Below are 16126 nucleotides of genomic sequence, written 5' to 3'. Positions count from 1 at the left end.
TGTTGAGTCTGGCTCTGGTTTCTCTTTCCTTAACTTAAAAAATCTGTTGCTTTAAATTTTCCACAGGAAAGCATTATTGATATAAAAAATTTACACTTTCCTCAAAATTTGTTATGCTTTTTCTACAGAAAATTGTAAGTTAAGGAATTTCCTTAAGTATGTGGATATTTATGAAAGTGGTTCTTAATGCTCTGTAATACCTAGCTAAATGATATCAATGTTGAAAATTAAATAATACAAACTTTCAAACTAAAAAGGTTAACTTGATTTTTTAGGTCACTTGAGAACAATTTACATCAGCTTCTTCTCAATAACCAAGAGGCCCAGGGCCATGATATTAAGGCAAAAGCATGCTGGGATTAAGGGCTACAAATTGTGTTCAAATGAATAACCTTGATCTATTTTCAAGGTCACAGGGGTCAAATGTACAATAATCTTTTAAAGGATTTCTTTGCAATAACCAAGATGACCAAGGCAATTTAGGGGCAGTATCATTCTGGGATGAAGGGTAACAAAGTTTATTCAAATGAATGACCTTGACCTACTTTCAAGGTTACAGGGGTCAAATGATATTAAATTGTTAAAACGACTTCTTCTCAATAACCAAGAGGCCCATGCAGAGTCATGATATTCAAATGAATGACTTTGACCTACTTTTAAGGTCACAGGTCTGAGTTGTGCTTAATGTTGGTTTAAAAGAAAAACATCATCTATCAGTATAAACATCAGAACAAATAGCAGCTTCTTTTTGGCTAAACTTTCCTTACATGCACAAACCCTAGGCAGCCTTTAAGTATTTTTCCACACTGCCAATCAATTGGGGCAAGGTCACTGAGGTCAATTCAGGTAAAACAACATCTTCATTATTTCACCCATGACTGTGATGTTTCACACAGCAAATGTGCCTTGTTTCAATCAAGTGTGCTATTTAATTATATGTCACTCACAAGAGCTGAAATGAAATATTTTTCTTCTTAAAACTTTATGTATTTTCTCTGTGTGTCATCCACAGTAAATTTTCTGTGGCTTAAAATCTCTGACTGTCAAAAACAATTTGGAAGGAAATTTAACAGCAATGTAGTCCTGGAAAAGTTGTGCAGATTGAAATGCAGTGATAACAGATCCCACTAGACTTTTTATAGCCAGATCTTCTAAAATTCAAACCTATACAGTACAGCTGAGAGTTGATAGTAAATGTTATGCTTGAGTATATTCATTGGGATGATGCTTCCCAAATTCTTTAGAACTTGAAATTTACAATAAACATTGTTAGGGTCATTATCAATTGCGTATTTATCCACTGGCAGCTGGGATCTTTGACATTTGACTTCTTATTTGATGCAAATTTTGTAGAGCTAGAAATATTAGAACCGTAATGTTCATATTTGGCCTGAAGGCTCCACTGGGCTAAATTATTACATGTACACCAGTCACTCCTTGTGGCTATAATGGAATTTCAAATTGGATTTTGGCCCCTTTTAGAGAAGTTATGCCCTTTTGTGCAAAATTCTTTGTTCTGCTATGCATTCAGTTATTTTCAGTGACTTTCTTTTTTATTATACCCCCGCAACAAAGTTAGGGGGGGTATACTGGAATCAGGTTGTCCGTCCGTCCGTCTGTCTGTCTGTAGACGCATATTGTCCAGACAACTCCTCCTAAACCGATGGGCCAATTCTTATGAAACTTCACACAAATATTAATGATCATGTGTAGATGTGCATGCCACTTTATTTTTCTCAAGAGTATGGTTGCTATGGCAACTGGTCACTATAAAAATGTTTTCCGATAAGAACCATAACTTTAAGTTTGTCCGGACAACTCCTCCTAAACTAAATGGCCAATTTCAATGAAACTTCACACAAATATAGAGGACCATGTGTAGATGTGCATGCCACTTTATTTTTCTCAAGAGTATGGTTGCTATGGCAACTGGTCACTATAAAAATGTTTTCTGATAAGAACCATAACTTTAAGTTTGTCCGGACAACTCCTCCTAAACTAAATGGCCAATTTCAATGAAACTTCACACAAATATAGAGGACCATGTGTAGATGTGCATGCCACTTTCTTTTTTTCAAAATTATGGTTGCTATGGAAACTGGTCACTATAAACAGGTTTTCTGATAAGAACCATAACTTTAAGTTTGGCCGGACAACTCCTCCTAATTCGAAGGGTGGATTTCAATGAAACTTCACACAAATATAGAGGACCATGTGTAGATGTGCATGCCACTTTCTATTTCTCAAAATTATGGTTGTTATGGCAACTGGTCACTATATGACTGGGTTATCTTAGTTAGCCTCTAATTAACAGTTCCATTTCACCATTGACTTGTGCAGATTGTGGGGGTATTAGTCAGCCATCCTGGCGACAGTTCTAGTTTCTAATGTTGTCGCTTTTCATACACCTGTAAAATTTGACATATGGTTTAGCATCGGCCGGCGTAAACTTTTGTTTGTCTGGAGATTTCCTCCTACATTTATTGACCGATTTCTTTGAAACTTGATATGCATTATAATCATGATATGCAGTTGTCTTTCCTGAGCAGCATTTTGATTAGAGCTATTGCCTTTTGTTTATTTTGGCATTAGATTTTTTTTGTCTGGATATCTACATTTTTCAACCAATTTCTTTGAAACATAATTGGTAGGCTTTATAACCATCATAGTTAAGGTTCCCTGAACAGCATTTTGATTCAACTATCTTTTGCAAAAGTTCTTGCCCTTTGTTATTTAGTATTTTATTTTTTGTCCAGAGACCTCCAACATTTTTCTACCAGGTTTTTGACTCGGTTGGCTTTATAACCATGATATATATTTGAGTTTCCCTGAAAGACATTTTGATTCAAAGATTTTTTGCAGTGAGATCTCCCCACATTTTTCAAATGACTTCATAATCATGATAACCAGTTTTGTTTAATGAGTTGGAGACTACTTTAGTAACTCCTGATGACTTTTATTCTTTCAAACTTTTGAACATTGACTTTGTAGTGAAAGTAAAGGTGAGGATTAAAGCATACCACCTATACTCATAGGTTGATGCAAATCTCAACTTAATGCACAATAATATACAACACTATGTAGCGTTTGATGTGTGTTGTCCCACTCCATGGTATGTTAACATAATTAACTAATATTTTAGGTAAAAGGAGGAGGTTGTGTTGATTCTGAGGGAGTCCATGCTAGCATTGCTGTTACCTTGATTTGTGATTTACCTTATTATATTCTTACTTTGTTGTACATTTCAGGCCCAGTTAATAGCCCAGTCCATACTTTGTTGTACATTTCAGGCCCAGTTAATAGCCCAGTCCATACTTTGTTGTACATTTCAGGCCCAGTTGATTGCCCAGTCCATAGGCCAGGCCTTCCAGGTGGCGTATATGGAATTCCTGAAGGCTAATGGCATTGAAGACACGGGACTAATGAAAGAGATCGACTACCAAGATGTTCTCAACCAGCAGGAAATCTATGGGGAGGAGCTCAACCTGTTCTCAAACAAGGAAAAACATAAAGAGGTTTGTTAATATCAAAATACACTGGATTCATAGACTTTCTTAACTGAAGGAAACTCTCTTACTCGAGATTTCCAAGGGAATTAAGCATGATTTCATTTCAAGGGAAAAAATTGTTAAGGAATATTCCTTGAATTCAGAAATGCTATCAGGTGTTGGATATCCTTAAGTAAGAGCGGTTGATAAAACCATGGCCTGGTAGAATTTTGTTTTTAAGCTAATAATTATATATATATAATTTCCCACAATTATTTGGAAAGAGTTCTAGGGTTGAAGCCAACATGAGATATTCCCATCCACCGGATTGTGCTTTTTAACTTTATGCGAGTCATTGTGTGTGGTTGTTTGAAAAAAGTTAGTTTTGTGAACATTTCTAGGTCCTGTAAAGATTTTCCTGTAATTTATTGGCACCAGAAAACTAATTAAAACAATTACTGAACTGTGAACAATTAAGGAAGCTCAATAAACCAACTTGAATACACAATAGATACATTCATATGAAACCTTTGTCTACACATTCTAAGGTGATTTCTGTCAGCAGAACCGTAACAAATCCTAGTAAGAGACACATAAACAGACAATCCAATACTCTTAACAGGAGGTTTCAGTCAGCTTTATACACAAATTGAACAGTTTATTGTTTTCTTGGATATATTTTTCACCTCTAGACACAATAATACACGACAACTCTGGCAAATCTGTAGCCCCAACCCTCAGCCTACTCCAATTATTCTGGTATTTGTAGAGCTATTGGTAACTTTACAAAGTAGTTGCTTGGTCCAATTTGTCCTGTTTTATTGTCTACCAAAATTAAACTTTATCGAAAATGAAGATGCTCTTTAGAATCCAATATTATAATTTTGTCAAATTTGTCGGTAGTTTTATCATGCACGGATACCTACTCTACTGATACGTACTACATGTCTGAGACAAGGGTGTCTGTGATATATTAGATTCATATACGGCTGACATTTCCCTCCACTGTGTGTCAACATTCACTTCTCCACGCAACTTTATCAAATTACACAATTTCAATTTCATTTTGGCAAATCAGTAATGTTGACAGAGAACCTTGCCAGCCCTAGTCAGTAAATTGATAGAGTCCGTGTCGTATGTACAGGGGAAAAAAAGCCAGCTGACTCATCTTGTTAGAGAATCAGTTATGCTACAAGCAGAGGTGAGCTTGACTGATTTGATTTCTCTCTTTTCAAAAAGCAGATGGAGATATTTGGCATGTAAACACGTTGCTTCAGCAGCCATAGGCAATGTGCTATGTGTAAATAAATCTGTATTTGGATGGTGAACAAAATAGGGGCAAAAACATGCTATATTCTACTAAAAAAATATTCACATCCGTGTTCTTCCATATCTCTATAGATTTGTTAACGAAGGATTTCGTAAAAGAATATTCCCAGCTCATTTTTTCAGTAAAGTGGATTAAATTTTGATTATGTTAAAGTTATATTGTATGGAACTTGACAACCAGAAATAGGTCTAAATGTCAAGCCTCTCACTCCTCCCAACCTTCAGAGGAGAAAGTAGTCCCTCGTGTACCATTAGACCAAGACAAGGGAAAGGGCAGTATTGTTTTTATAGACAGTATAGTATTGAATGTGAATTGAAACAGTCAGAATGTCACTTGATAGACATATTAAGTTAGACAGTCAATCCAGAAACATCGTAGCTGCCCCATGGGGAGTACAGGTCAGAAATATAGAGCCTGCAATTTAAAATAAGGCCTATCAAAAAAGGTAAAACTAAAAGTGTTGTCTAATCAAACATAGCCATCATTATTGGATCAAATGTAAACATGTATAAACCGTACTTTTGGTTGTTACAGAGTAATTAATTACAATTAATGTACCATAGTTTGTCCTTTTGACCATGGAAAAATTAGCTGATGCAAATAAGATAATATTGTATATGTGATCTTTCATTTTTAGTTCACTTGAAGTTATTAAAATTGTCCTTGAATTTAGTGATTTCCATAATTTTCCCTTATATTTCATGGCCTTTGCATGGTCCTTAAATTCTCCATGAGAGTTACTAGAATGAGTAGGTAGAAGACATGTTTTAGGGAGATCAATACAATGATTGAAGTACGTATCTCACTGCCTTCCCACGGACGGGCTTATAACACCAAACTCACATCCCTGACATACAGATTCACGTTAAGAAAGGTAACCTGCTCCAAACTATACTGAATGAATGTTTAATGGATAAAAAAGGGGAATTTTTAAAAAATGCAAATAAAAAGGATATATATTTACATTTGACAAAGTCACAATATAAACTTGATAGATTTACTGACTATGAGAGCATAATTGACACCAAATCGTGACATCATTCGATGTGCATGAACATACTTTGTAAATGTGCAACAGAGCCATTCAATGTTTGAATGATACAAATTTCAAGATGTTACACATTATTGGTTAATATCCAAATGTAAAAAATAAATCTTCTCTTCGGTCGTATAATAAGACTGTATTACAGGAATACTCACTACCTATTGCTCTGACAAGGTAAACAAACAACTTTTGATTTAAACATATTTTATTGTATCTTAATATATACATGGGAATTGGGCACAAGTTATCAAACTTATATTAAGCCCTTTCCCTAAACAACTCACGCGACATGTGACATGGTTCTGTGTTCCGTCCCTGTTAGCAACGTTTAGGCCTTTATATCTCTGATCAATCGTACTGGCATGTCTGGAAATCGAGCTATTGTAGCAACTACCAACTGTCAACATATCTCTGTGCAGTAGATGAATAAGTTCACGCCATGCTTCTTTGCTAAATCATGCTACAATTTCAATTCTGAAATTAAAGCAGTCATATACAAATGGCAGTTCGACAGTGTAAAGTGAATTTATCCATGTGCAAAACTTGTCCCAGTTGACAATTTGAAAAAATATATACTTTGTAACTTATCATCATTTTGTTCAATAAAACAAAGATAATAGATTACATGATTCTATTGATGATGAAAAATGATAAAAAAAACTTGCATGTTTATTATTTTTTATTATTTTCATGCATTATTTTGTTTATTTATATATCATTTACAAAGAGAGGTCAGACTGAAAACGTAAATATAATTATCTGTCCTGATACCGTATCAAGAGAGTTGAATGGTAAATACAAAGTGATAAAGACAGTGGGTTATCTTCAATGATAAATCATCCACTACTGAATAAAATACAGCCCAAAATTGCCAAAATTAAGACCTCTATAATAAATTACTATAACATGTGGGTCTGGAGATACAGAATTTTTATTTACATCTTACCTGAAATATTAATTTTGTAAAATTAATTCTGAAATCACAAAAAAGATCATTTCGATTTGGAAAGTGCGGGGAAATGAACTATAACAAAGGTATAGTTATATATTTCAAAATATTTAGCTGAGAACTGGGCCATACTCCTAAATATATTCATGTCAGGCAATTTATAATCATGTTATAGGTGTGTTTGTTAAAATTATCTTACTGTTAAAATTATCTGATACATTTATTATTAATATAAACCTCTAAAATTGTTGAAGTAAGCCTTCTTTTCATTTGTGAAAAATAAACATGACTAGTGTTGAGAGCACATAGACCAAAGGAATTAAGCTCAATTATTTTTCCCACACCATATCAAAGTTTTGTGTGTGAAGCATTTCTGTTAGGTTCTTGTATAAAGAGACACAACAAGATATCAAACAATATATCTGGAGTTTGGTCTCAAAATATGACCAACTCAATGGACACAACTCTAGGGACAGTTTGCTCTTGCCAAGTTAATATTCACCACATAAGTATTACTAATTACATCTTTTAACTCACCTGGTCGAAAATATCCAGGCGAAAGATGCAGGCCCTCTAGGCCTCCTGTTTAACAAACCAGGCTTCCTGTTAGACAAGCATTGGAACATGGTCACACCAGCCATGATTAATTGTTTTTGGATAAGTAAAAGAATAATCAGTACATGATAATTCATTCCAATTAAAAGTTATCACATTAGAATCTCTGACCATTGAAGATAGGTCAATACTACCCACTATGATGATCGAAATTGGTACATCAGTGAATTTGGTTTTGTTTAACGTCCTCTTAACAGCCAGGGTCATTTAAGGACGTGCCAGGTTTTGGAGGTGAAGGAAAGCCGGAGTACCCAGAGAAAAACCACCGGCCTATGGTCAGTACCTGGCAACTGCCCCACGTAGGTTTCGAACTCGCAGCCCAGTGGTGGAGGGCTAGTGTTAAAGTGTCAGTACACCTTAACCACTCGGCCACCGCGGCCACATCAGTGAATCATTACACCTAAGAGAGAGGGCTTATATAGGCATTAGCCTATTGCCCAGTTTCCAATTATCTAATTCAATAACATCTTTGTGAAATCAAATCAGATGAAGTCACTATACACCTCTATGAAGAATGTAACCCAATATGATGACCTTACTCTTCTAACTTTCCTCTCAATCAGATTGTCTTTAAACTTCATACATTTGTTCACAATGTCACCTCTTGCATCAACCGCTGTGGGTGAAAGTCAAGGTCACTTTAACTCGTCTGACTTCACTTCTTCATTTTGAAATATAAATTGTCTCAATACACTTGTTAGTCCCCTACCGGTGTAACTGGGACTGGGACTATATAGGTTTCGTCCCTACCGGTGTAACTGGGACTATAGGTTTCCCCCCTACCAGTGTAACTGGGACTATAGGTTTCCCCCCTACCGGTGTAACTGGGACTATAGGATTTCCCCATACCGGTGTAACTGGGACTATAGGTTTTCCCCATACCGGTGTAACTGGGACTATAGGTTTCTCCCCTACCGGTGTAACTGGGACTATAGGTTTCCCCCTACCGGTGTAACTGGGACTATAGGTTTCCCCCCTACCGGTGTAACTGGGACTATAGGTTTCCCCCCTACCGGTGTAACTGGGACTATAGGTTTCTCCCCTACCAGTGTAACTAGGACTATAGGTTTCCCCCCTACCAGTGTAACTGGGACTATCGGTTTCTCCCCTACCGGTGTAACTGGGACTATAGATTTCCCCCCCTACCAGTGTAACTGGGACTATAGGTTTCCCCCCCCTACCGGTTTAACTGGGACTATATAGGTTTCCTCCCTACCGGTGTAACTGGGACTATAGGTTTTCCCCCTACCAGTGTAACTTGGACTATAAGTTTCCTCCCTACCGGTGTAACTGGGACTATAGGTTTCCCCCCTACCGGTGTAACTGGGACTATAGGTTTCCCCCCTACCGGTGTAACTGGGACTATAAGTTTCCCCCCTACCGGTGTAACTGGGACTATAGGTTTCCCCCCTACCGGTGTAACTTGGACTATAAGTTTCCTCCCTACCGGTGTAACTGGGACTATAGGTTTTCCCCCTACCAGTGTAACTTGGACTATAAGGTTTCCTCCCTACCGGTGTAACTGGGACTATAGGTTTCCTCCCTACCGGTGTAACTTGGACTATAGGTTTCCTCCCTACCGGTGTAACTGGGACACTATAGGTTTCCCCCCTACCGGAGGTTCCACCCCCCCCCCCCCCCCCCCCCCCCCCCCCCCCCCACCCCCACCCCCACCCCCCCCACCCCCACCCCTGTCCATCTGTCTGTACTCAGTTGTCCCACACTTTTCTCATCCCTGCTTTAAGGTTGAATGTAACTTCAGTATGAGTAGCTACAAATCAAGTTTGAGTTTCAGGGTTTTTGGGTCAAGGTCATGCAAAGCCACTGTTACTATTTTTAGCCAGGGCCAGGAGGGGAAGTGTTTTGTACATAAAAGTATCAGGAAACAAAAAAATATTGAGGGTTAATGATGATGACTAGATGATTGTCCTCCATTGGCCAACTCTTCCTTACATGATGCTCGATCAGTTTCACGTAGGCTTCCTAAATAAAGACCTTGTAGTTTGGTGAGTTATTGTGTCCTTATATTTGGAAACATGTCTGTTTCGGAGGTGTCGGTCCCTAGAACAGACACGTTTGTTTAGATTTATATAAGATAAAACTTCTGCTTGTTGATGTTGTCAGATGCTGATGATGTGTGTGATTGAATTCTCCAAAACTCAGTTAGCGTATGACCTTTCATTGTAAAAAAGGTATTCAGGGTACCTTGTAACCTTTAAACTCATATTCTCAGAAATTTGTATTTATAGTGACTCTCGGATTAATTATCCATTAAACTTGTTATTTATTGCTTGGACAACATCTCTACAGGAAGAAGTATTTTTCTTGCGAGTTTACATGAACATATTGATATATGGGCAGTTTTCTCTAGAGACAGGAATTGACCATGGTGATTGTCGGTATTGTCCAAACATAGATGGCTTCAGCTACACCTCCGCTTGGAGGTGGTGTCCTGTCTCTTCACATATCTGAAGTGATTTATCAATATGTCTTATCAACAATCCTGTATTGTGTCTGTGGAGAGCTACAGTCAGTGTTGTTAATATCATTTATGTATGATGGGACAAACATCATTTCAGGTTTAATTTCTATAGAATTCATGTTCAACAACATAGCATTCTTCAAACATATTCTGTCAGGGTTTGAAATCGGATATATTGAAATATCATTTAATTAGAAGTGAAATAAAATCCCCCTCCAAATGCCTTCTTTGGCTTTGTATTGTTTCATTGGTTATTTTGAAATATCGCCTTATTTGAAATATCGCCTTATTGGAAAGGAAATTTTTGCCCCCGGCAATGCTAAACCATTGTTTCGCCATAAATGGCTTCGATTATATACAATTACCGGCCATTACGGTACATGCGTTCAATCAATATAAACAGGTAAAAATGAAATTCTGATTTACACAATACAAATAAATTGTGACTCTTGATAATTAAATGCGTCAGTTATGAGCATGAATCAGTATTTATTTACGAGAATACCTTGAGGGACTTATTTTGGCTTCTGTTACATATATACATTGAAATTGACTTTCATTTAACTACACGCCAGACAATTACAAATGACGAGGCCATTCTTAGGGATTTGACAGACAATGATAACATGTAACCAGAACAGTGATATTGACGACGACCTTCAAACGATTCGTGGAAATGCATCTGTTTTTTTCTTGAAAAGTAGCCTGTATGTACCGGAAACTGTTTTTCCGTGTGTCCGCGAACTTAAAATAAACAAAAACAAGCAACAGTCGAAGACTTCTTCCATCAAATTTAACATTATTTCTAATAAATTGTGAAAATATTATCATTTTGGAACCAATTCTAAATATTGACTAAATAATATGTCGATTAACTATATTGGACAATGGTGTGTTGTTTGACGTAGCGTGGTACTGAAATATGTCAGCAACAGGCTGGATCCCGTTTATATTGAAAACTGTTTAACTTTAAGAATTTTTCCATTCCCTGAGGATTTCAATATAACCAGGTTCGACTGTAGTAAGAAGTAACCATAAATAATATTTAAAAAAAATTGTCTTCAGGTTGGAAAGTATGGTTTATGTGAGGATTTTTAAACCACAACCAATGAATGTTTAAATGTGACGTTTTCGATGACTATTACGGTTCGTACACTGTCATCTTCATCAGACAAATGACCAGGGCAGCATGTGTACACAAAGGTTTAAAACATGAACGAATTGTCTTCGAAATATAATCGATCAATGTCGATTTCGGCTATGTAGTGTACACGTATCATTGGTTAAGTTTGGAAAATCCTTACATAAATGATATATAATATTTGTTTGCCCCTTTATTGTGTTGTTAACCTTCTCGTGGTTACCAGTGATATATACAACTCTTCCATGGTTACCAGTGATATTTACAGCTCTATCCTTGGTTACCAGTGATATTTACAACTCTATCCTTGGTTACCAGTGATATTTACAACTCTATCCATCTTTACCAGTGATATTTACAACTCTATCCATGGTTACCAGTAATATTAACAACTCTATCCATGGTTACCAGTGATATTTACAACTCTATCCTTGGTTACCAGTGATATATACAACTCTGTCCTTGGTTACCAGTGATATTAACAACTCTTTCCATGGTTACCTGCAGTGATATTAACAACTCTTTCCATGGTTACCAGTGATATTTACAGCTCTATCCTTGGTTACCAGTGATATTTACAACTCTTTCCATGGTTACCAGTGATATTAACAACTCTATCCATGGTTACCAGTGATATTTACAACTCTTCCATGGTTACCAGTAATATCCATGGTTACCAGTGATATCCATTGTTACGAGTGATATTTATAACTGTATCTATATGTTTACAGGTCATCGTGCCAAAACTAAAGAGTGAAGTATTAGGGATCGTGATCGTAGAGTCTGGGTGGGGTTCCATGGTCCCCACAGTGGTACTCGCCAACATGGCTCCCACGGGACCTGCAGCACGGTGTGGGCAGCTCAACATAGGGGACCAGATTATATCCATCAATGGGATCAGTCTGGTGGGACTGCCCCTCTCCGCCTGTCAGAACTACATCAAGGTAACTTAACTCATCCAGTACAGTTGAAAAGTCAGTGTAATTTTAATTCATCCAGTACAGTTTAAAAGTTGGTGTAATCTTAACTCATCCAGTACAGTTTAAAAGTCGGTGTAATCTTAACTCATCCAGCACAGTTTACAAGCCAATGTAATGCATTCATTTATGCTTTTGTTTACAAATACATGTTTGTTCAAATAGTAAACCTTGGGACCTGAAACTGGCATCATTTTCCATGCAGGCTGTAAATATTTCATTTCAGGCAGTAAATATTTCTATATATCATTTGATATTTGCAGAGTGCCAAAAACCAGACGGTGGTCAAGCTGACCGTGGTGCCCTGTCCACCAGTGGTAGAGGTATTAATAAAGCGACCAGACGTTAAATATCAGCTGGGATTCAGTGTACAGAATGGAGTGGTAGGTACCTCAGTGTTGTGTAGAACTGTGATGGCCGTTTGGAGGTATGAGAAGTAATGGTATCATTCCTCTAGTTACTAGATGTCTGATACTTTTGCTCAGAGTATCTATCCTAACACCTTATAGTTACCTCTTCCCTTCCATTATTTATTCAGTAATTTCAACCTTTGATTGCTAAAATTGCCTTTTAATGTAATTTCTGTCTCTGTTCTTGACAGTGTGATGCCTCAATCTTCATACTATGAGAACAAAGTTATTTTCCAGTAACCACATTCACTGTTCAAATGATGGCCTTGACTTTTTTTCTCTCAACTTTTCGTGTGAATAATCACTTTTGTGTTTTTTCCTCAAGGCCAACAAGATGATTTGTTCATATCCAGTAACTGTTGGCTTGTCTCCAACAGAGTATCACAGTAATAGAAGGAGCTTATCACGTTCTGGTATTCATTCATTCCTTAATATATTTGTGTGTGTATTTGTTTTTAAGAGAAGTGTCAACTTCAATTTGAATCTGTTGCCTTTTTACTGTCTGAAAATCATGGACGTAAAGTCCTGTAACCTTAGATGACTTTAGTGTTTGAGATTGCTCAGAACTATGACTGCATTATGTAACTGTGTCATCCCTCGACTTGTCAGTGATGCTAGAGGCCAGAAGTGGACATTCAGAAGGAATATTACTTAGATTTCAGCCGGCCACAATGACTGTGATTTATTAAGCATGCTGGGTATTACTAAAGCAATACATGTCCCCTACCGGTCCCTGCTAAAAATAGTAACAGTGACCTTAACCTTGACCCAAAAACGCTGAAACAGAGATATTCTTGTCCATTATCATTGTGTGCAGTTTGATCCAAATCCTTCCAGGAATGAAGCACCTAGAGTGCTAGCAAACTTTGGCATGAAGTACATATATATATTACTGATTTGAAATGAGTATTTTGCCATGAGATTCAAAAAAGAGTTTCTTTTATATAATTGTTTCAATCATTTGGATAAGTAATTGTATTTTATTTCTGTTGGTGGGACATGTTATACTTTTGTTCATGGCACAGAAATGATTTTCTACAGGAAGAATGTAAAGTGGTTAGGAATAATTGTACATTGTACACCTCTGATTGAAACCTTTCCAATATTTCAGTCCCTTAAGTAGCAAATTAGAATGTTAGATGAAAAAGAACTGAGAGATTTATATCCATGTTACACTTCTAATTCAGTTAGTGCTATTTCACGACTCCTGTGACAGTAGAAATGACCTTCCTGAGTGTTAAAAACCTTACAGGAAATTATCTCATCTTGGTGTAAGACACGGCCTTGTTTCCAATAACTCATTGGTTTTTCCTTCCTTCCTTGATTTAATTGCTGTGTTTTGCTTTTCATTCTTCTTTGTTATCTTTATCTTTATTCCTTTAGACACTCCCTCCTTCCAAGTCTTTCTACTTTGTATTTGTTTCTCCTTTCCAGAATTCATCTTTCACTTTGTCACACTTTTTTCGCACTTCATTGTCTCGTCTGCGAAGCAAAGTCACAGAGGCAAGACTATGCAAGTGTTTCTTTCCCATCAACAGTATCATCGTCAACATTTCACTTTAAAGTTTTGTATTTTAGATTTGTCGCTCAAAAAGTATGTGTCTAATATAACCTACCTTAGTATATAGTTAGATCACATAGTGGACATCTCAACACAGCCTTCATTTACAAAATTTATGGTCCAGTGACTCTGAAAATTAGTGATGCTGGAAGTCTGGATTTTATACTGAAAACGTGGGACAGGCAAGATATATAATTACATGTAATTCTTGTCCTCATTTCTTCGTCAACATTTATTTTTCTCATTTTGTCGCTCTTCCTCCTTAAAAAACCTGAAGGTGTGGAGAATGGATGTTTGGATTGATCAAATGAATGATTTTGACCCTGGGGTACTATATTAAGGTTATTTGATTGAAAACTCCTAACAGTGTCTTCTAAAGTTTCATTAATCAAAGATCTTTCATGTAAGATACTGGCAGCCCTAATGTAAGATACTGGCAGCTAGGGCTATAATACTTGTTTAAATGAATCATTTGATTACTTTGGAGAGGCCTTGATCTATGTAAGAGGATACATGTCTTCTTCAATGTTGCAAAATAGGTTTAAATCTTAAAGCGAAATCTTATATGTTCCAGCCTCTTCAGTTCAGGATTACTGGTAATAGTAATAGCTTGTAGCTTGCTTACATGGATTACACTCTCAACTTCTGTTCAAACAAATGACATGGCACATTTTTAAGATAAAAAGCAGCTTCTGATGAATTATGGCCTATTTGATTGATATCTACCATGGTGATTGGAATATGAGGAATTATACATAAATGTTATGGTAACATTTTCCACTCCTACAGCGAGTACACTAGAATCAGCCATTCTGTGTCATGTGCTGAAGGGTATTGTGAGCCTATTGTTCATGATTAGATCTTCAGCTCAAATTATCCAAAGGCTCATGTTAGCTATTGCTACAGGGTTTCATCCATCATACATTGCCCCTGTGTGAACATTTCATCGCCAATATCAATGTAATTTGATTTGAATGACCAGAGTTCAAGGGTATAAATGAAGGGTATCCAGGCAACATCAACAGAAAATCAAAAAAATTAGACAGGGCAGACAGGAGAGAAAATATGTATTGTTTTTAGGTAACTGAATTACTGATACTGTACATACTGAAGGTGTTCTTTCAGATGTGCATAGATATTTAAAAGGATGTGTGTATACAATTATTGATCAGCCGTTATTGTATACACACATGAAATATTTGTACCATAAACAAAAAAAAGCTTCTTGATTCATGTTCTTACCATCTAGATGACCAATGTATATTTGAATATTTCAAAACCTTGACAGCTATATATTGCATCCACATCTGAACAACATGCTTGTAAACAGCATTCGTGAATATCTGTTGAACGAAGCAATATATCTAGACAAAAATGGCCTGTTAAAAGCAGCTTCATTTGATAAGGATGACTTCAATGGTTCTCTTAAATGAGGAAGTAACGTAATTATAAAACTCATATTTCCTACCATAGTTGGTATGTGAATGTCAAATGTCATGTACACAACAATGTATGCCCTCCTTTTTTTACCGTCAATTTCGTACCAATATGGCTTCAGGCAGCCGTACAAGGTTGACTTACAGTAATGATTTGTCCAGAGTATGTAAAGACTTGCATGTATGAAGGCATAGAAAATATACCGGGAGTGGCATCTGTCTGGAGGTGTAGAAACAATGGCTACAATGGTAGTGTTTTATAGAATAAAGACTGCTCTAGTGTTTTGTAGAGTTACCACTGAAAGCCAGTGTTTTGTAGAGTTACCACTGATAGCTAGTGTTTTGTAGAGATACCACTGATAGCCAGTGTTTTATAGAATAAAGACTGCTCTAGTGTTTTGTAAAGATAAGACTTCTAGCTAGTGTTTTGTAGAGTTAACCCTGATAGCCAGTGTTTTGTAGAGATACCACTGATAGCCAGTGTTTTGTAGAGATACCACTGATAGCCAGTGTTTTGTAGAGTTACCACTGATAGCCAGTGTTTTGTAGAGTTACCACTGCTAGCCAGTGTTTTGTAGAGTTACCACTGATAGCCAGTGTTTTGTAGAGTTACCACTGAAAGCCAGTGTTTTGTAGAGTTACCACTGATAGCTAGTGTTTTGTAGAGATACCACTGATAGCCAGTGTTTTGT

General features: G+C 36.7%; 1 protein-coding gene across 6 annotated transcripts in view; it reads left to right on the top strand.

The window, feature by feature from the left end:
- Positions 1-16126, top strand: part of LOC117334043 — a 117609-nt gene that overhangs the window by 85155 nt on the left and 16328 nt on the right. For all 6 annotated transcript variants that reach the window (XM_033893467.1, XM_033893468.1, XM_033893464.1 and 3 more), the window contains 3 exons: positions 3333-3515; positions 11782-11994; positions 12291-12410. In XM_033893467.1, the coding sequence (XP_033749358.1) occupies positions 3333-3515; positions 11782-11994; positions 12291-12410 (516 nt within the window). The remainder of the gene's footprint in view (positions 1-3332; positions 3516-11781; positions 11995-12290; positions 12411-16126) is intronic.

Source organism: Pecten maximus, chromosome 9, assembly GCF_902652985.1.
Source record: "Pecten maximus chromosome 9, xPecMax1.1, whole genome shotgun sequence".
In the NCBI taxonomy this organism is placed as follows: Eukaryota; Metazoa; Mollusca; class Bivalvia; order Pectinida; family Pectinidae; genus Pecten; species Pecten maximus.
The sequence above is the reverse complement of the archived record's forward strand: the minus strand, read 5'-3'. Positions and strand labels throughout refer to the sequence as shown.